The 15669-nt window shown below is 46.2% G+C and overlaps 1 protein-coding gene across 2 annotated transcripts in view; it reads right to left on the bottom strand.

The window, feature by feature from the left end:
- The window catches only part of TMEM170B (transmembrane protein 170B), a 36414-nt gene extending 22772 nt beyond the window's left edge, over positions 1-13642 (bottom strand). For both annotated transcript variants that reach the window (XM_068234629.1, XM_068234630.1), the window contains exon 1: positions 13169-13642. In XM_068234629.1, the coding sequence (XP_068090730.1) occupies positions 13169-13265 (97 nt within the window). In that variant the 5' untranslated portion in view covers positions 13266-13642. The remainder of the gene's footprint in view (positions 1-13168) is intronic.
- Positions 13643-15669: the final 2027 nt, after the last annotated feature.

The following is a 15669-nucleotide window of genomic DNA, read 5'->3' as shown; positions in this document are numbered from 1 at the left end:
GTACGAGCGGCTGCTTCCTGTCAATTCACGGCGGGGGGCTCCGTGAATAGCCTGCGGGCCGCCGATGGCGGCTCGCAGGCTAAATGTAAACACAAGCGGAAATAATCCGCTTTGTTTACATTTGTACGGCGCTGCTGCGCAGCAGCGCCGTAAGGCAGATCGGCGATCCCCGGCCAATCAGCGGCCGGGGATCGCCGCCATGTGACAGGGGACGTCCTGTCACTGGCTGCACAGGACGGATAGCGTCCTGTGCAGCCCAGATCTCCCGGGGGTGGCAGGTAGGAGAGGGAGGGGGAGGATTTCGCCGCGGAGGGGGGCTTTGAGTTGCCCCCCCCCCCCGCAAAATGCCAGCCAGGAGGAGCGATCAGACCCCCCCTGCACATCATCCCCCTAGTGGGGAAAAAAGGGGGGCGATCTGATCGCTCTGAGTGCCCTTTGATCTGTGCTGGGGGCTGCAGAGCCCACCCAGCACAGATCACCTAAAACAGCGCTGGTCCTTAAGGGGGGGGTAAAGGGTGGGTCCTCAAGTGGTTAAAGAGAACCCGAGGTGGGGTTCTAAGAATGAAATCTGTGCTCAGAGGCTGGGTCTGCTTATATTGCCCAGCCTCTGTTGCTATTTCAATCCCACCTAAGTTCCCCCTGCGCTCCGCTCTCCCCCATAAATCACAGCCGAGCAGTCGACATGCAGCGTGTCGCAGTGGGCTGTGTTTACTTTTGTACTGTCAGTCTCGGCGCTCCCCCACCTCCTGCATAGCGCCGGTCCCCGCCCGTGTCCCTTCCCTCCAATCAGCGGGGAGGGAAGGGACGCAGGCGGGGACCGGAGCTATGAGCAGGCGGGGGAGCGGCGGAGAGTGACAGGACAAAGGTAAACACAGCCCGCTGCGTGTCGACAGCGTGGCTGTGATTTATGGGGGAGAGCGGAGCGCAGGGGGAACTTAGGGGGGATTGAAATAGCAACAGAGGCTGGGCAATATAAGCAGACCCAGCCTCTGAGCGCAGATTTCATTCTTATTTCATGGCTTGTAGTCACTGCCATGCATCCCCTTTTCTTATTTCTCTCTGCTTCAAACACAATAGGGGAATGATAGCTGAGTGAATTGTGCGCCCCCTCTTACACTGCGCCCTGAGGCTGGAGCCTCTCTCGCCTCTGCCTCGGCCCAGCCCTGGCTTTATGAGATTGGCCAGTCACTTTTCATGCAAGGGACTCTTCTAATTACAATTGTGGTCTGTGATTTTCTTTTTTTTTATTTTTTTTTTTATTCTTTTTTTTTTCCTTTATTTTTCCAATAATAAATATTTTCCAAACCGCTTACAATACAAAAAGAAAGAGAAGTAACAGTGCAACTTCCTATACATATCTTCCTGAGGATATCCCCACCCCTCCCCCCACCCCCCTCCTCCCCAAGTCTGACCCACCTCCACTGTCCCCGGGCCAGTTCTCCTTCGCTCACCTACTCCTAAACCATTTCTCATTGGCCCCACCTCCTTCCTAACACTACGCCCTTCTTGGGGGGACAACCCCAACCCCATCCTCAATTTACATCCCCCTCTAACATACCCTGGTATAAGATTAGAACCATCACCCAGAAGTATAAGTCACACCCAGGACAGTGAACAAGTTCCCACCAAGCCCACCTGCCTTTCACTTCACTCCAACCCAAACTTGTACTAAATTGCCTCCGCCCTGAAACTCAACCGTGTTCCCCCTCCGACTGCCACTCGTACACAGAAACCGGTGAGCCAGGGCCTATGTCTCCCTGCCCATAGGCGCGCCTCCCATTCCCTTCTGAGCCCTATATTTTGCCCCTCTCATACTCTTCTGTTGCTCTGAATTCTAACCATTTATCCCACCCCCGGTTTTCTTTTCCTTTAATAATACATGAAAGTTCTTCCATCTGGTAAATTTGGTCAATCTCTATAAACCATTCCCTTATGGATGGGGCCTGTTGGCACTTCCAATTTCTCGCGATTAGGATTCGCGCGGCATTGATTAAGTGCATCCCCAAAGACCCTCTGTATTCTTTAATCCCTTTTTCCACCAAATGTAGCAAATATACCTCCGGGCCTGACTGAGCTGGTATTCCAGCCAGTTCCCATATATATTTCTTTACCTTCTCCCAGTATCCAACAAGGCCTTCACATGTCCACCAGATGTGCATTAGATCTCCTCTCTCTTTTCCACACCTCCAGCATAACGGGCTTGCTTCATTCATCTTGTTTAATCTAACTGGCGTATAATACCACCGCATTACCAACTTATACCCAGATTCCTGTATTCTTGTGGACATCGAGGCCTTGTATGTCATCCTCACAATTCTTTCCCATTGGGCGCTCTTCCATTTCCTCCCTATATCCTCCTCCCACTTTAGTTTATACTTTAAGGTGTGGTCCTCCTCCTCCTCCAAAATTTTATAAATTTTTGCCAGTGTTCCCTTAGTCGATCCCTCCATCATACATAGCTTCTCAAACTGAGTCAACTCCCTAGACAGTATTTCCCTCGTGCCCAATGCACGAAGGAAATGTCTAAATTGGTACATGCTCCACCTATCTATCTGCGTCACCTGTAGTTGTTCTGCAATTTCCCCTTCCTCCAACCATCTACCTTTTCTGATCATTGAACAGATCCGTGGGCTTCTTCCCCTCCTCCATTCTCTATAGCTTCCTTTACGACACCCCGGCGGGAATCTGCTATTTCCCAACAATGGCATAAGAGGGGAGGGGCTCGCCGACATCTCCCTCCTACTACTTACCTTCTTAAAGATTTTCAGGGTGTTTTCTACCAGGGAGCCTGGCATTCGAGATGTCTCCACTATATATGGGAGCCAGGGAGCATCCCTTAATTCCCCTTCCAGGAATTCCTTCTCCAACCCGACCCATTGTTTAGAAGCTTCGTTTCTATTCCAATCCACCACCCTAGTACAAACAGCTGCCTGATAATATCTTATGGGGTCCGGTACCGCTAATCCCCCTTTATCTTTTGACTGTGAGATAAATGCAAATTTCAGCCTCGCCCTTCTGCTCTGCCACACAAACTTTGTAAACATCCTCCTTAATTCATCCAAGTAGCTTCTGGGTAGGGGAACAGGGAGGGCCTGGAAGACATATAGCAGCCTCGGCATGATATTCATTTTAAGCACGCTGATCCTTCCATACCATGAGAGTTTCAGTTTAGCCCATCTTTCTAGATCTTTTTTCAGTGTTTTAAGTAGGGGGTAATAATTTAAACTGACATTCTCTTGCATATTTCTCGCCAATTTTATACCTAGGTAATTTAGGGAATCTTTCACCCATCTAAACGGAAAGTTTATTTTCAGTTGTTCTACCTCCTCCTCCTTCATCCCCATACTCATCGCTTCGCATTTGTCCCAATTAATCTTAAAATTTGCAATCTTCCCATATTCACTAAATGCCTTCATTAAGTTTGGCAGGGCTATTCTGGGATTTGTCAGATAAAACAGCAAATCGTCCGCATATGCTGCGATCTTGTGCTCTGTCCCGCCTATTTTTACCCCAGTAATATCTACATTTTTACGAATTGTTCTCAAGAATGGCTCCAGGGTTAGGGCAAATACCAGGGGTGATAACGGGCAACCCTGCCGGGTACCATTTGTTATTTCCAGGGGACCGGACAGTACTCCATTTACTTTTACTCTGGCCGTTAAGTCTCTATACATGGATGCAGGGGCGTAGCAATAGAGGTTGCAGAGGTAGCGACCGCATCGGGGCCCTTGGGCCAGAGGGGCCCCATGGAGCCCTTCCTAAACCAGAGTATATGCTGTTTATTGGTCCTGTGGTGGTAATAATCACTTCTATAGATGCTTTGAATTGTAGTAATCATTAACAAACTGCTCACCATTCCATTCTTGTACCTCTAATACTGTAAATGACCTTAGCAGGTTTTGTTGTGCCGTATCAAGTGTTACGTATAGAGTGCTTGGGGGGGCCCAATGTAAAACTCGCACCGGGGCCCCGAGCTCCATAGCTACGCCACTGCATGGATGCTATCCAGGCTCTCATATTTTCACCCAGGCCTATATGCTCCAACACCACCTTAATATATCCCCACCTGACCCTGTCAAATGCCTTTTCCGCATCTGTTGATAGTAAGACCACAGGGTCAGGTGAGGAACCCACCCACTGCATCACGTCCACCGACCTCACAGTATTATCCCTTGCCTCTCTCCCCTGTATAAAGCCTACCTGATCAAAGTGTACCAGCTCCTTTAATACTGGGTTTATCCTATTTGCTAAGATTTTTGCTAGCACCTTTAGATCTATATTTAATAAAGATATGGGCCTATATCCCGCGCAGGATGCCAGATCTTTCCCCTCCTTTGGTATTACCGAAATATGAGACACCAGGGATTCCCGGCCCAATCTACCCTTCCCACCCTCCCTTGCCTTAATGGCATTTAATGCCCTCACCCAGTAGGGTTTCAGGGTTTCCCCAAATCTTCTATAATATTCAAGGGTATATCCGTCCGGGCCCGGGGCCTTCCCCCCCGGCATTTGTCCCAGTGCCCTGTCCAATTCCTCCACCGATATTTCTCTTTCCATATTATCTGCATCCATAGGATGTATTTTTCCCATGCCAGAGGCTGTCACATAGTCCTGCATGCCCTCCTTACTCCCCAGCTCACCCTCTTCCAACCCGTATAGTTTCGCATAATATTTATGAAACATCCTACATAGGGACTCGTTCCTATAATGTTTTTGGCCTTTGTTATCGCATAGGAATGGAATGTAATTCACCGTCTGTTGTTGCTTTAGCTGTCTCGCCAGCAGCCTACTACCCTTATTTCCAAACTCGTAAAAATTCCTTTTACATCTGGTTGCTGCAAATTTTTCCTTTGAAAATAACAAATTCTTAAGCTTCTCTCTTTCTCTTGTCAATTCTATCCGTACGTTCTCTGTCAGCGTTTTTTTATGCTGTACCTCCAACCTTGTTATTTCCGCCACGCACCCTGATATTTCCCCCTCTCTTGCTTTCTTCATTCTACTCCCCTCTCTAATCAGGATTCCCCTCATTACCACCTTATGGGCCTCCCACACCACTATTGGCGATAACTCACCCTTATCGTTCTCCTTGAAGTAGCGTTTCATCTCCTCCTCAAGCATCTGCGCCACTTCCTCTTTTCTCAGCAGTGATTCATTTAACTTCCAATTCCATGGGCCCCTCTCCCTTGCTCTAAATCCCACCTTAACACAAGACAAATAACATTTATATTGCGCTTTTCTCCTTGCGGACTCAAAGCGCCAGAGCAGAGCAGCAGCCACTAGGGCGCGCTTTATTGGCAGTAGCAGTGTAAGGGAGACTTGCCAAAGGTCTCCTACTGAATTAGTGCTGGCTTACTGAACAGGCAGAGCCGAGATTCGAACCCTGGTCTCCTGTGTCAGAGGCAGAGCCCTTAACCATTACACCATCAGCCAACTGCCTTAAGAATGGTCGGGGAGTGATCTGATAGTACTGATGATTCAATTCTTGCCTCAATTTCTTCTGACAATAGGTTATGTGAGACCAAGAAGTAATCCAGTCTAGAGTATGAGTTATGCGGGTGCGAGTAGTATGTATAATCTCTTGATGTAGGGTGTTGAATCCGCCAAATGTCCACTAATTGACGTTTACTTAGTTCCCTCCTAACTCTTTGATGGGCACCTCTAGTGAGGGATGACTTCCCCGTGGACGTATCTATATGAGGGTCCATTGCAAAATTTAAATCCCCCGCAACCACTATTGTCCCCTCTGCGAATTCATCTAACCTATTCAAAAACTGGTCCATGAATCCCACCTGACCCGTATTTGGCGCATAGATCACGCCTAGGGTCATCCTTCTATCATTGAATTTCCCTTTTATTATTATAAAATAAGCAAAGATACACAGGGAAGATTCTTAATAATAAAAGGTCTGTGATTTTCTAATGGGTGGTTACTCCAGTCTGTCAGAATTGTCAACTACAGCTTTTTAGAAAATCTTGAAATCTTTAGTATACTTTTTAAAAAGTGCAGAATTAAAGTGTTTATAGTTTTTATCATCACCTTTATTAGTTACATTTTGTATTGATAGCAGCTTTTCCCTCAAACCCCTGTCTGAATATTTGATTCCTTAGGCCTCAGGCCTGTCTCCTGGGAAAACATTTTGCTTTTTTAATTTTTGAAGGCCCTGATATTATCTTGCTAAATATTCAGTAAAGTTCAACTCAACATTACCTTTTTAGCTCCGTGAAGCTGCCCCACCTACAATCAGCACAAATAAAAATTCCATCATGCTTGGTTAGTGCTACGTTTGTGCCCATTGGGTTAGTGCTACATTTGTGCCCATTTCTGTTCACTCAGTCCCACTACAACATTGCAAAGGCTGAGTGAGCCTGAGTGAACTTTTGATCTTTATAAAAACGTGAATATCTCAAAAACTATAAAACATAAAATGGTGATGGCAGGGTGATGTGTGTATTGTTTTGGAAATAATAAGTGCTTTTATCTTCAAAATGAAGGCAGCACAGTTCTTAACTTTTGCAGCACGATTGGCCACAAACATAGCACTAACCAATCATGATAGAATTTTTATTTGTGCTGATTGTGCCTGTGTACTCTCCTAGGTCAGGCTAAAGCATGCTGCTGAGTTGGTAGGGCTTATATTTCCCAGCTGAGCAGCCCTCTCAGAGGAAAATATGCCATCCCTGTAGCAGAAGCAGTGTTCCGCTACAACCGTACCAGCATTACTTTGCTGTAGATTGTAAATCATTAGTTTAACATGGGCACCTACAGTAGCACGCAAATTCATGGACAGCAAATCACCCATATCTATTGTTAAAAGTTGAAGTAATCTTTCAACCTGTTATTTTCTATATAAAAAATGATACACACAAGAAAATCCATGCTGCAACACTGAACACTGAACATGACAAAATCTATGAATTTCCTGCAAGTGCTCTCCACTGATCCATTGATCTAGTGTACAATTTAAAATTTAACAGTGACCTTATAGAATTGCAATGATTGGGACAGACTTGTATCATGGTGGGGTAATTAATAAAAGATTCTTGTATTTTTTTTTAATGAAGTACCATTCATTTTACCATTGAATCCTTTTTTTTTGTTTGTTATAGCAAGCCTCCCAGCCCCCGCATACACTGCCGCCTGCATCTGCCCCCTTCTGGCACCCAGAGCTCCCCCCTCCCTCACCCAGGGCCCCTCCACCCCAGACATCCCTGTTGCCCCCTACACCCACCATACTACTAACATCCTAGCTCACTGCCACTGGACTGAAAGGGAAGCCTGAAAAAAGCATCTTTGACTTTACCACTGGGTTTTTCAATTGGTTATTACACTAACCAATGGAAGGATCCCCCAGTGGCTAAATCAAAGATGCTTTTGTTGGGGTTCCATTTCAGTCCAGCAGTGATGACCTTTGGTCTTTGAGGAAGCGGGCTCTCCCGTGAAACAGCTGTTAGGCCATCAACTCCTTTATGCCTGTTACTCTGTGTGCAACTTTTTAACAAGTCTTGGAAACATACAGTATGTTTTTGTACCCAGCGCTGTTTTCAACTGTACCTACTGCAATCTACAATTGGTGGCACGCTACAGCTCCAAGGGCAAGATGCTGTGCATTTAGCCAGCATCAAGTGCCAGCTCTCTCCTGATCTCCTATCTCAGTGATGAGTGCATGTGTCGGCCGCTACGGAGGGAATCCCAGGAGTGTGGCTGATGGCAGACCTGAGATAAGGGACACAGAGGCTTCTAGGGGCTGGAGGAAGCCCCAGGTATGTAAATTAGCAATACATTTTTTCAACTCATGTTTCCTTTAACAAAATTAAACTTGACTGTTCATTGAAAGGAGCAATGCTGAACTTGAAGCTGAAATACTTTGGGCACACAATAAGAAGGCGGAACTCACTGGAGGAGACCCTAATGCTGGGAAAGATAAAGAGCAAAAGGACAAGGGGAAAGCAGAGAATGAGATGGCTATATATTATCATGTAAGCAACAAATATGAGCTTGAAAAAGCTTTGAGAATCAGTAGAAGACAAAGGGGCCTGGCGTGCTGTGGTCCATGGGGTAACCTTATACCCATTGCATCTGAGGGGGTGGGCATCTGGATGTCCCCTTGATAAAGGGGACCTGAAAATGCCACCATGAGCCTCCCCTATGGCCTACATCCACAGGCATGGGGGTACTAGTTATTCTCACTTCCTCCTGGGTACTGGAGCTGGGGATGAGACCCTTGTCTTCAATCAACATCTGTATTGGTATGGATCATGAATTAAAAGTGAGTACAATGGACCTTTGGTTTGTGAGCATAATTCGTTAAGGATTAAGGAAACATGCTTGTAATCCAAAGCACTCTTATATCAAAGCTAATTTCCCCATAAGAATGAATGGAAACCCAGTTGATTCATTCCACAGTCCAAAAACAGTTATCCTCTATAAATAATACCCATTGGGCTTGATTCACAAAAGCGTGCTAACTGTTAGCACGCCAGTGAAAAGCTGCTTATCACGTGCAAACTGCCTCTTCGCGTGCTAATGCGCCCATAATAGTTTGCTCGCGTAAGCTTTAGTGCGCATAAAGTTTTGCGCACGTAAAGTTTTATGCGCCCACTAAACCCTATGCGACTTTCCGCGCGCATCAGACTTTGCGCGCGAGTTTATTTCTCAAAACGGTGCTAACCTACTTAGTGCAATGGTTATCACGCCTAAAAGTCTTTAGGCATGCTAAGTAGGTTAGCACCGCTTTGTGAATCAACCCCATTGTGTCCCTGCTTCCTCCTATGTCCCTGTGTCCCTGCTTCCAGACCTGACAGTTTGCTGTCGGTGAACCTCGTTGCATTGTGGGAAATAACAGCTTTTTCCAACTGCCAAGCAAGCAACATCTCCCTGTGTGCATATGCTTCGGACAGCGGGGAGGGACGGGCGAGCAGCAGTGGCATAGCGCCGTTTTTTTTAACGGGCATGCCTTTTTACTAGTAGTAATATAAAATAAAAATGTAAACAAGACTTTTACTATAACTAACAGAATCATTCCCATCTTTTTTTGCTTGTATATCAAGACATTGCTTGTATATCAAGTCAGACTTTCACAAAAATGTTTGCTTGTATTGCGAAGTGTTCTTAAACCAAATTCCACTCAATCCAAGGTTTTACTGTATGGTTAATTAAGAGCAATAAAGGACCTTTATCATTTTTATATTTTATTTAACTTTAACCCTTTGTGGAAATGGGCAAGGGTTATATTAGTACCCCTATGCTCATTTCACCTGGGGGGGGGGGGGAGGGGGGGGAATCTGGGAGTCCCCTTGTTAAAGAAGACCCCCAGATGTCAACAAAGAATCCCTCAGGGCCTACACTCACAGGCATAAGGAAATTACCCCCACCTGCTCCTGGGTCCCCAGACCTCAGGATGAGCTCCTTGTCTATGGGCTAGAAAAGGACTTTGGGGAAGAGGGGTTGTCACCCCCCCCCCCCCCCCCCATATCATGGGTGCTGGTATAACCTGCATGGGTGGCAAGGGGTTAAAAAGGCTTGCCAGAGATCTTTATACAGCAGTACTGCAGCTGTACATTGATCCCCAGTAAAAGCATTACAACTTGCTTCTTGTTGGTCATTACATTTGTCAGTGTACTGACCAACAGAAAACTCCAGCAGGAAATTCACTGCTGTTTTTGGGGGGTATATGTACACTTTCAATACTGATAGGTAGATAAATTATCTGTCATTTAACTGCATTTAAAAATAATTTTCCTATCATAACTTTTAAAATTGATTTTCTCAAAAAACGACAAGGTATTTTTGAAAAGCATTTTTCCCCATTGTTCCAACTATTTGCCTTGCCTGTATGTGTGCAGGTTTTGTTATTAACCACTAAAGTCAGTGCCATTGACTTTAATGCAATTTGCAAAACTATTAAGGTGAAGTTTCTCGCAACATTGCCAGAAAACATTCTCTCTCATCCCAAGTCACAACACTCCAAACTACTCTTTTCACAAATAACAAATCGCAGTGTGAACTGACAGGATTGAACACACTGAAAACAATCCCATGGGCAGCACGTGGGTGCACTGGCAGCATCAAAGGGCCCTTAAGCCTTTCAGGTAGGAAGTAATAAAATAGGGAATCATTTTTTGTTTACAAATTTGATAGTTTCACTTTCTGTACCGTACAATGGCATATTCCTTACAGAATTAGCCTACTTCCCTTGTTCTGCTTACTGTCAGGCCCCTTTTTCACTTGTTCTATTCTATTCTGTTATATTGTTATAAGATTGCACCGCAACGGTCCAGAAAGATCGCACAGCAAATTACTGATGAGGTGCGACCATACTGGTCCAGGTTCACCAAACATGACGCACAGTTACTTTTGCAACGTTAAGACAGGACCCACCCCACCGCTCCACATTTAGGCTTCTTTCCCACTAAGACGTTGCGTTAGGTGCTACGTTAAAGCGGAATATAACCCTGCATTTCAACTTTGCTCTAAAACATTATTTACAGTATATTATATGCAACCAGCATTTTTTTTTTTACTAGACCAGCATTGGAAGGGTTACACAGGGCTTTAAAGTCCCTAGAGATTTCTGCAACCGAATCCGAACTTGAGTTAGATACTTTTTGTTTACAAATATGTGTTTATTATGACTCATCTCTCTCACTGAGAAGGAGCTTGGAGGACAGCCAAAGAGATGTATCTATTAATAAACAGTTACACACTAACTAAATAGAATGTAACCATCTGAATGTCTGCACGGAACTTAAAACCTCTGTGTTTAAAGGGGAACTGAAGAGAGAGGTATATGGAGGCTGTCATGTTTATTTCCTTTTAGACAATACCAGTTGCCTGGCAGCCCTGCTGATCCTTTGTCTCTAATACTATTAGCCATAGCCCCTGAACAAGCATGCAGCAGATCAGGTGTTTCAGTGGTTCAGACTTATAAGTCTGATCTGACAAGACTAGCTGCATGCTTGTTTCTGGTGTTATTCAGATACTACTGCAGAGAAATAGACCAGCAGGGCCGCCAGGTAACTGGTATTGATTAAAAGGAAATAAACATGACAGCCTCCATATACCTCTCTCTTCAGTTCCCCTTTAACCCTTCCAATGCTGGTCTAGTAAAAAAAAAATGCTTTTTGCATATAATATGCTGTAAATAATGTTTTAGAGCAAAGTTGAAATGCAGGGTTATATTCCGCTTTAAGGTCGCATAATGTGCACCTAACGCAACGCATGGTGGTGGTGGCAGAGGACGTTAGCGGCTCTTTGATGTGTCCGTGATGCGTACTATAGTATGCATGCGCTGGTGGAGACCACGTGAGCGGAACACTCCACATCACGTGGTCCCGCCAGTGACGTCAGCACAGTGCAGTGAATATTAATTAGCCATGTGCAAGCAGGCTAACGCAGCAAAGCCGCTGTAACGCGTAGCATGCTGCACCTTAGATTGACGTGCAGCGTTACAATGTATGGTAACGTGGGCACTGTGAACAGCCCATTGCAGTTACATTGCTGTGGGTTGGGGAGCGTTACAGGCTGCACTAACGTGCGCCTGTAACGTCTCACTGTGAAAGCAGCCTTAATGTGATAGCCCCGTAGAACTATCACTGCTTCTGCATTGGCCTGAGAATGCATATTGCTGCTCCTGCACTTAAAATAGTTTTATAAAATAAGATGTCACATTTAAAAAAAAAAAAAAAAAAAAAATTAAACAGTTCACAAGTGAGGGGTTTTGACAATGAAACACAAGTAACTAAGAATTTGAACTTTACAATCCATCAAAAAACAACTGAAGCAAGAGGGATATGGAGGTTGCATATTTATTTCCTTTTAGACAATACCAGTTGTCTGGATGTCATGCTGATCCTCTGCCTTCAATACTTTTAGGCCGGTTTCAGGCTGCGGATTGACTTTAGCGGTGCAGTTCGGGGAACGCAACGCCAAAAGCAGCCTTTGGGGATTACTGCGTTACTACGCAGTAATCCCCATTTGGCAGCAGGCCGAGCAGGAAGTGATGCTCTCGTTTACTTCCTGTGGCCGAATCAATGACATGCATGGGAGTTTATTGCTAAAATACACTTATGCACATGCACAATGTTTAAAACATGTGGCGGTTGTTTTTAAACACGTGTATCGCCATAGGCTTACACGACTTCCGGTCCGCCGCACGTTGCTGCAGGAGTCCCAGGTAACGTAGGTATGCACTTCCATTAGCCTGACCACTTCTGGCACACCGCATGCTTTATGAAAGCACCCATAGACTTTCATTGGCATAGTGGTGAGGTGCGGTAAAAAGCTCTAACGCACCGTGCCAGTGTGAAAGGCCATAGGCCCTGAACAAGCATGCAGCAAAACAGGTATTTCTGACATTATTGTCAGATCTTAGAAGATTAGCTGCATGCTTGTTTCTGGTGTAATTAAGACACTACTTCCACCAAATAGACCAGCAGGACTGCCAGGCAACTGGTATTGTTTAAAAAGGAAATGAATATGGAAGCCTCCATATTCTTCTCACTTCAGTTGTCCTTTAAAAAAACTGTGGCAATTAGAAATGCTAAGAATGATCACTACACTCATTGCCTCTACAATGACCAACTTCAGACATGAACCTTTATATGAGCAACACAATTAAACTCACACATAGCACAACCCAAAGGCACAAATGTGCATTTTAAATAGCATATAACAAAGCTCCTACTCTGTATTCAGGAGGGCGCCATTTAAAATAAAGAACCCTGAATAAAAATGTAGCATTTGTTCCCAATGCAAGTGCAGCCAAATAACAGCTAATGCCCTGGATACTAAAATCCACTGAGATTTCTGTTGTCTTGGTAAATGAATGGGACAGTACAATGCCATGGCAATACAATTATGTAGACATGCTCACATCTTAGCTTTGTTTTAAGAACTGTAATTTACAGTGTCAGTGATTTCTAAGTAGGTATTTACAATCTACACTACTTGTCTTTGTCATGCTGAAATCCAACCTTTTACTACAGCATCTCAACTTTGCATTGCAGAGCACAGGGGATTGTAGTTCTGGCAAACAATGGGTGATGCAAGTGAACCATTCTCTTTCACACAAAGTACAATTTACTGGGGGGTACGACAAACTCTGTATGATAAAGCTGTCAGACCATAGGAGCAGGTGGAAGGACACTATCCAAGGTACTGGAGACTCACCGGTCAGACTCCTGAGCACTGTCCCATGTGCCCATAGGCTCAGTACTTGCTGTACGGATAGGTTGATCATTGACAGGTCCTCCCTTTCTGCCTTCATTTTCTGGTAATAGGGGATCCTCAGCAGGCAGGGTGCTGGAGGAAGACTGATGGGAGGATGGAGTCCCGGGGCTCCCAGGCAGCTGCTGCTCCTCCTCCTCCAGCAGCAGCACAAGGAGCTCAAGCAGCAAGAGGCCAAACAAGGATGGCCTGGGAATGAGAGGGGGACGCAGCTGGACTGGGGAAGAAAAACAGCCTCGCAAGGGAGACATTGAGAAAGGACTGCCGCTGCAAGGCACTCCCCAGCCTTGTGCAACTACGTCTTGCTGTCAGCTACTGCCGAGAGCAGTGACCTGCCAAGGATGCTCCACTGCTGTGTGAGCAATGCACGAAGCTGAGAAGCCAACCTGCATCCTCCTCCATCATCAGCATCAGCAGCTGCCCCCTCCTTCCTCTGATCATCATCATCACCCCAGTCACCATCATCATCTTGGAGGAGGAGACTGTAGAAGCCGCTGGCTGGAGCTGCGGAGGAGGCAAGCTCTGGAAGGTGAGGGGGATGAGGCCACCTGACGTACCTGGACCGTGATTTGCACAATCCCATCTTTTTTTTTACAATATAGCTATATCTTATCTCTCAATTTTTTTTCTTTAATTAAAACCTTTTACATGTGTAAGGGATCGGCAGTGCTTGCTTCATGTACACTGTATTCTATGCTATGGAAAAGACATTCTGTGATCTCAAACACGTCTTTCTTGTGTCACATTAACCATGCTGTAACCATGCTGCAGCAGAGCATAAGGGGGTATGGGCTGTTAAAGTGGAAATCCAGACGCTTCTTTGAAAAGGTTTGAATACAGTGGCTAATTAAGGCCCGGTTCACACTTGCGGTGGCCCTCCGGAATCGCCGTGCCGGAGCCGCACCGCCTGCAGAACGGACGGAACGGACGCACGGCATAGCAATTAAAGCCTATGCGTCCGTTCACATGGGTCCGTTCTGCAGAACCGGAGCCGGACCGGATCCGGGCCGGATCCGGACTCCGGCCTCCGTTCCAACATGCGCTATTTTTTCATCCGGCCCCTCCGGCAGCCGTATCCAGGGCCGGATTTAGGCCAAGGGCACCTAGGCCATGGCCTAGGGCACCACAGAAGCAAGGGCACCAAAGCAGCAGGCTAAACTGGTGCAGCATTTGCAAGCTTGCAAATGCTGCAATGCAGGGAGATCAGGCGAGTGCCTGACTGCGGTACTCTGCTGCTAGCCACCTGTGCAGCAGCCACCTTGCTCTTTGTGCACATTTGCATTGTGGCCAGCTGCTCTGGACTTGGGCAGCATTGGCGACAGAAAGGAAGAGAAAGCTTCTGCACTGGAGACAAGTGGAGAAATGAGTGACACTGATGGCTGCTGCAGGGTGAAGGTGAGCTAGCTACCTCTACTGAAAGGGGGGAAGGGAAAAAGAGGGATTAAGGGAGTCATCTGGCTACCAACACTAGCAGGAAAGGGGTAATCTGGTTACCTAAAGTGGGGGGAGGGTCCTTAGGCTACTTACACTAGAGGGAAGGGGGAGGGGTCAACTGGCTACCTATACTGGGGGGGGGGGTCATCTCGCTACCTATACTGAAGGGGGGGCGGCTGGTGACAGTGGCCTTGGGTGGTAAAGAGTACAAATCCGGCCCTGGCCGTATCCGGGGCAGGGCCGGACTGCACCATCCGGCCAATACAAACAAATGGGAACCGGAGGCCGCACAACACACTGACTGAGAAATCCGGATGTTCTACCCCACTTCCTATGCGGATTGTTGCGGCGATATTGGCTGGGGACACATGGGCAAGCATTTTGGAGTGGAGCAGCACGAGCTGGAGGTGTTGGCAGGATGTTGGCAGCATGTCGGAGGTGGAGGTGAGTGCTAAACAGCAGAGGGCCTGATTCCACAGGTCCCCCTTCTGCTGACCTCCCAGACCCCAACATTTTTTTTTTTTTTTTTACGTTACTTTGCCAAACGGATCCGGATCGCATCCTGATTACCACCTGATGCAACCTGACCGGATCCGGATCGGATCCGGATCAGAACCGTACGGTTCCGATCCGGATCCGGTCCGGATCCGGTCAGGTCATCCGGTCCGTTTGGCAAACAACCGCTAATGTGAACCGGGCCTAAGGGCACCGATATAAAGTCATTATTGCTGTGAAAGCTTTGTGGAAATATTCTCCATTCCTGAATCCTGGACAGAGACCGTGACAACAGTAAAAAAAAAAAAAAAGTATAAAGTTGAAATACAACTTCCCTATTGTATTAGAAAATATATGTTATTGCTCATTGGGTCTCTATTAGAGATATGTGTTCTCACTTCTTGCTTTCAGCCCCAGCACTAAGATAAAAAGTGTGGGAGAATCCCCTAAATTATAACCTCTCCCTGCTGAGTAGAAAACTAAATGAAGTGACTAAGTAGAGATGGTGAATCACT

Source organism: Hyperolius riggenbachi, chromosome 5 (assembly GCF_040937935.1).
Source record: "Hyperolius riggenbachi isolate aHypRig1 chromosome 5, aHypRig1.pri, whole genome shotgun sequence".
Classification (NCBI taxonomy): Eukaryota; Metazoa; Chordata; class Amphibia; order Anura; family Hyperoliidae; genus Hyperolius; species Hyperolius riggenbachi.
The sequence above is the reverse complement of the archived record's forward strand: the minus strand, read 5'-3'. Positions and strand labels throughout refer to the sequence as shown.